Genomic DNA, 5,707 nt, shown 5'->3' with positions numbered 1-5,707 from the left:
CCTGGATGTTGTCGCGCAGCACTTTGCGGTGGCGCTTGGCGCCCCCCCTTGCCCAGGCCCTTCCCACCCTTGCCGCGACCAGACATGGCTGGGAGACGACTGCACAGCGTTTTGTCACGTCGTCTGCGCTGCAGGCTTTTATCCCGCTGCCAGCGGACCGAACTGAGAACCTCACACAGCCGAGAAGTGCCACCCCATGGCGGGAGAGAAGTGTGACAAAAACAAAAAAAAAAAAAAAAAAAAAAAAAAAAAACAGAAAGTCGTAGGTTTCCTTGTACTGTGTCTTGTTTATACCCGGTAACTATTTTGTTACTCTGTTTGGAAACTTTAAAAAATTGCTTTTCGATGGGAACCCCAAGCGCGAATATTGTGAGAAATACAGAAAAGGGCAAGTAATAAAATAGCAATATTTTATCCCCCCACACAGAGAACACAGTACTGCTGCCCAGTTTGGGATTTTGGTGAAATAGGGAAGTGCACATCTTTTTTTTTTTTTTTTAGAAAATTCACATAGTTCCATGTATGGCGTTTTGGAACTTCTTCACATAGATTACATTTTAATCACTTTTCCTTCTCTAAAGACCAAAAAAAAAAAAAAAAAAGGTGTTTTTAATATCTACTTGTTATTCCTTCTTAAACATTCTCTATAGTACACTTGAGCCAATTTCCTATTAATTCCTTAATAAATCACATGTATAAAATAATTATTTTCCCTACTGACTGATGTACCACTTTCAACACTAGGAAATGTAGGGGTCAAGGGCAGGTTAACCTAAAATGAGTCACTTTGACGTGAAGGTTATTAAAATCCAGCACATTTTGTAAAAGCTTTTTACCGCCTCCACAACTGCGTAAAAGGAAATTAGATAGAGGACCTGCTCCAGAAAGAAATTTACCACAGAGAGAACTGTATTATACTGTGAGCTAGGTGTAGACCATGGGGACCAGGCAAGGCCTGTTGGATCAAAGCCCTTTATGTCCCTTGTTTCCAAGTGGCCCAGCAGACATTTTCTTTATCAGGCATTTGCTCTTCTGTGAATTACATTCCTTCCCTTTGAAGTCCCAGGCCCCTGGCCCCTTCTCCTTAGTTCAGAAAGACATATATACTTCATTTTGCTTGACGTCTTTGAAATTTCATGTCTGTATAGATCCCTGTAGTATACTGTTACATTTTATTTTCTCCTGTGAATCTGGCTCATGTCTATTTGATTCTTAGCCCGCTGGAAGGATCTCCAAAAGGACAGGATATTCCTGCTCCCTGACAGAACTATTCCTAAAAATTCTATTCCATACAGAACTATAGAACTATAGTTTAAGCAATGTCCTTTGCCAAAGGAAATCTACTTTCAGTTCAGTCTTGGAAATTTTACACTAGGGAAAGTGAAAAGTGATTATGTCTGTATGATATTCCATCATAAGCATTTTCTATGATACATTTTAAGCAAAATCTCTAGCACTTAACATAATATGCTTTCTATTTTAAAGATCTGTACATAACTTATTTCCTGAGGATAACCTAGAATTGAAATGCTTTGTCAGAGACGGTATAGATTTTTGTGGTATTATATTAATATTAGTACAATTTCCACAATTCTTACCACACTCACCTCTGCCAGCAGTGTTGTGCATATAAATTTACCATATAATACCAAAGAGGCATATTTTGAGATGATATATTCTACTCCTCTTCAAAATATTGTAACTTGTTTCAGGTTTAAAGGAAAAATTAACCCTTTTGGAATTTTTGTCATCATTGCATCACACTGATTAACTGGGACATCTTTAAAAGAATGAGTTCTTCATCCTTGTATATTGTAGGAGCTGGAAAATTTTCCCTTATTTCTTTCTAGGTTCTTTTGCCAAGCTACTAATTAAAATGACACAAAACAGATTAATGGGGGCCACCTGGGTCGCTCAGTTGTTAAGCATCTGCCTTTGGCTCAGGTCATGATCTCAGGGTCCTAGGATCGAGCCCCATGTTGGGCTCCCTGTTTAGCCTGCTTCTCTCCTTCTGCCTGTGGTTCCACCTACTTGTGCTCTCTTTCTTTGTCAAATAAATAAATAAAATCGTTAACAAACAAAACAAAACCAGACTAACAGGAGAAAAACATTTAATTTCCTAAGTACAGAAGCCCTGTAAAAAATAAGACTTAAAGGCAGTCAGGCACTTAAGGCTGATATGCCATCCCCAGCTAAGGAATGGGAGAGGGGCCTGGAGCTATAGAGGGGAGGAGGATAATTCAAAGCAAGATAAGAGTAGAGTTTAGTAATCACGTATCTGTCTCGACAAGCTGAGCCTTTCATGTTAAAAAGCTGTATCTGTTAATACCTGTCTGTTATCAGCCCCTTACCTAAATTCTTCAAGGCCGTCAGGGGGAGGGCAAAAGTTTCTCTTGACCTGTAATGTTCTCAGCTGACTTTAGTTCTAAACAGTCCACATGTCAGTGGCGTTTGGGGAAGACTCGTTCTGAACCCCTTCACTGTCGTATTGCTAGGTTAAAGCTGTGCCCGGCTCACAGTAGAGGGGCAATGAGTATTTGTTGAATGAAGTGTAGGGAAAGAAAAATTCTCTGTCCTCTTTGGATCTCTGCCCAAGAATTAAACTGACCTAAGACCGGTTAACAGAGGAAAAAAGCATACATGTTCTATTAAATTTGTACATGTTACATGGCAGCCATGGAGAAGGAAGTCCCAAAGCAACTAGTCAGGGAGATTTCATATTTTTAGACAAGATAAGTTTGTGAAGAATTGACAAGACAAAGAGGTTTGGGCTTGGGGTAGCCAGTTGAAGAAATAACAAGGTTTTTTACTTGTGGCCTTTCAGCCCTAAATTCCCTCTGGTGATAAGAAGTCCTCCTCTCCTGAGGGTACAGGGTGGGTGCCTGTCCCAGAGGACTTTTATCTCCTGCTTTCAGGGGAGGGGTGGGATGGGTGGGGAGGTCGGAGTGACCCTCCCGCTTCTGCAGTTTTCTCAAACTCTTTTAAGCTTTAGATATTCCATATATGCCTGGGTGCTTTGAGGCAGTGAGTTGGAATGAACGTGGCAAGTCTCCTTTCCTCCCAAGCCCACTTTCTGAAGCCCCTTTCTTGAGTGCTGATGTCGCACAAGCTGAAAGCCAGACATTCCAGGCTCCCCTCCTTCACCTGCCCCTGTAAGTCATTCTGCAGCAAGGCCTAACCTTTCTGCTGCCTCTTCCCCTTTATCCCCCTTTCTTCCCCTCCTCCTCGTTCCGACCCTCACCTCTGGCTGGTATTTCCAACCTTTTGACGTGGATCTCACCCACCTTTCCATCCATTCTCAACCGGGTCCCCAGAATAATGGTTCTAATCATATATTTTACAAGATTTTAAAATGCGGTAGAGTCTGCCTTCCCCTAGTAGATAAACTTTGTATTTATTTTCAAGGTGTACAAAGCTCCTCAGTATGGGAAGTTCTTTGCCCCACCTTCTACTTATCGTTCCACATTCATTTCCCTCCATTCCAGACTCCAGTCCTGCGAGAGGATTTCCAAGTCCTAGAGCACCTTCCCCTCCCCACCACAGGATCTGCCCCATTCAGCAACCTCCATTTTGCTTCCCTCCAAGCTTCTTTTCAGAGTTTGTATTTTCTTAACGGTTTCTTCTGAAGATGCTGGGACTTCCCCACTGCAGGTACATTTCTTAGCACCTATGAGACCAGTGTGCGGGGTATAGGCAAGAGCGAAGAATGGTGGGTGCATCAAGGAAGCAAATCTCCAAGTTAGCTTTAAGAGGCAAACTGGCCACATGTGTTTTCTTGCAATCCACTCCGTGAGTCCTTACTCTTGAGCAAAGACACTAACAGTAGGTCTTCCTGGACTTACGGCAGCCACTAGTCCCAGCACAGCCCCCAGACCAGGCGTCCCTTTAACAAGGACACTGGACTTCCTGCCGACAGAAATGAAAAGACAGGCTGTGTTCCTGGGAATATTGTTTTAGAGAATTGAAGAGGTGAAGAAACGTTTCCGGCTCTTCACTCAGCTCCATGAGAAAGAACTTTCGAACCAAAATGGTTACACTGCTAATAGGCCTTTAACAATGCTTATAATGTTAACAGGAGTCGGTGGGCCAAGCGTGGATTCGTCCAGGGGTAACCAGCCTGAGTTAAGTAGGTGAGAAAGTATTAAACAGAACATGGGCCTCTTTCAGACTGGGGAGCAAGAACTAGATAAACGCTGAGTAAATCTACAGTCTCATCGACCATCCAGGAGCCTGCCTAATGCTTTACACCTGGAGGCAATGAAACAGGCCTACAGAGATCAGTGGAAAGAGCTGAGACAATTAGGGTTTCTCCACTGGACTTCCAAATAGTTTTGCATCACAAAGACACCAGGTGTTCTTTGCATTGGTGACTTACTAGGCAAAATGTAACACTAATAAACAACTGGAAACTACACGCTAAAATGCACTGGGCAAATCCCAAAGCCAACTAGAATTCTACAGGTTAACGTCAAGCTACTTATGTTTAGAAAGTTAATGTTCACTCTTTACTTGTAATCAAAACTAATCAGCGAACAAGCTCTTTCTTAGAAAGTGTGGATGGCTCTGAAAAGAGCCTTTGGGGTTGGATGACAGGACGCTTACTTGGCGGGCTCACTTGGAGCTGGTGTACTTGGTGACGGCCTTGGTGCCCTCGGACACGGCGTGCTTGGCCAGCTCCCCGGGCAGCAGCAGGCGCACGGCCGTCTGGATCTCCCTGGACGTGATGGTCGAGCGCTTGTTGTAGTGCGCCAGGCGGGACGCCTCGCCCGCGATGCGCTCGAAGATGTCGTTGACGAACGAGTTCATGATGCCCATGGCCTTGGACGAGATGCCCGTGTCGGGGTGCACCTGCTTCAGCACCTTGTACACGTACACCGAGTAGCTCTCCTTGCGGCTGCGTTTGCGCTTCTTGCCGTCCTTCTTCTGAGCCTTGGTCACCGCCTTCTTGGAGCCCTTCTTCGGGGCCGGAGCCGACTTGGCGGGCTCGGGCATGCTGGAGACACTCCGACCGCGCTCCGGAGAAAAGAGAAAGTAACGCAGCGAGCAAAGCGCCACTTACCCGTCTTATATAGAAGCCCTTATGCAAATACGGTGGGAGCTACACTCCTGTGTCTGATTGGCGACTATCCCCCGCCCCCGATTTCGGGCATTAGTGCTGCCCAATCAGAACGCACGGATCCCAGGGTCGTGTTTCCATTAGTTAAAATGAAAGTGCCTCCTTAAGGAACGCCAAACCTTGTTTTTCGCGCCCTAGAACGGTTATAAAAGCTACTGTCCTTGCCTCTCCCTTGCTGCATTTGCTAGTGGCGCATTGAACCTCGGGATGTCTGGACGCGGGAAGCAGGGCGGCAAGGCGCGCGCCAAGGCCAAGACGCGCTCGTCGCGGGCGGGCCTGCAGTTCCCGGTGGGCCGCGTGCACCGCCTGCTCCGCAAGGGCAACTACTCGGAGCGGGTCGGGGCCGGCGCGCCGGTGTACCTGGCGGCCGTGCTCGAGTACCTGACGGCCGAGATCCTGGAGCTGGCGGGCAACGCGGCGCGCGACAACAAGAAGACGCGCATCATCCCGCGCCACCTGCAGCTGGCCATCCGCAACGACGAGGAGCTCAACAAGCTGCTGGGCCGCGTCACCATCGCGCAGGGCGGCGTGCTGCCCAACATCCAGGCCGTGCTGCTGCCCAAGAAGACCGAGAGCCACCACAAGGCCAAG

At 46.4% G+C, this 5,707-nt stretch overlaps 2 protein-coding genes across 2 annotated transcripts; one reads left to right on the top strand and one right to left on the bottom strand.

Moving 5' to 3' along the window:
- Positions 1-4,559: 4,559 nt before the first annotated feature.
- LOC116863721 (histone H2B type 1-C/E/F/G/I) lies at positions 4,560-5,003 on the bottom strand. The gene has a single exon (XM_032851090.1). The coding sequence runs from the start codon at positions 4,990-4,992 to the stop codon at positions 4,612-4,614; it is 381 nt and encodes a 126-aa protein (XP_032706981.1). The 5' UTR covers positions 4,993-5,003; the 3' UTR covers positions 4,560-4,611.
- Positions 5,004-5,311: 308 nt separating this feature from the next.
- LOC116863722 (histone H2A type 1-H) lies at positions 5,312-5,701 on the top strand (the record flags this gene model as incomplete). Its single annotated transcript, XM_032851091.1, has 1 exon — positions 5,312-5,701. A coding segment is annotated over exon 1 (378 nt), but the record flags the coding sequence as incomplete, so codon positions are not given.
- Positions 5,702-5,707: the final 6 nt, after the last annotated feature.

The sequence above is a fragment of the Lontra canadensis genome, unplaced genomic scaffold, assembly GCF_010015895.1.
Source record: "Lontra canadensis isolate GAN:19392208 unplaced genomic scaffold, GSC_riverotter_1.0 scaffold2528, whole genome shotgun sequence".
Classification (NCBI taxonomy): Eukaryota; Metazoa; Chordata; class Mammalia; order Carnivora; family Mustelidae; genus Lontra; species Lontra canadensis.
Note: the sequence above shows the minus strand (reverse complement) of the source record. Positions and strands in the feature narration are given on the sequence as shown.

Bases quoted from the DNA above. Each gene is read 5' to 3' on its own strand.
- LOC116863721 (XM_032851090.1), bottom strand. From the start codon at position 4,992: ATGCCCGAGCCCGCCAAGTCGGCTCCGGCCCCGAAGAAGGGCTCCAAG.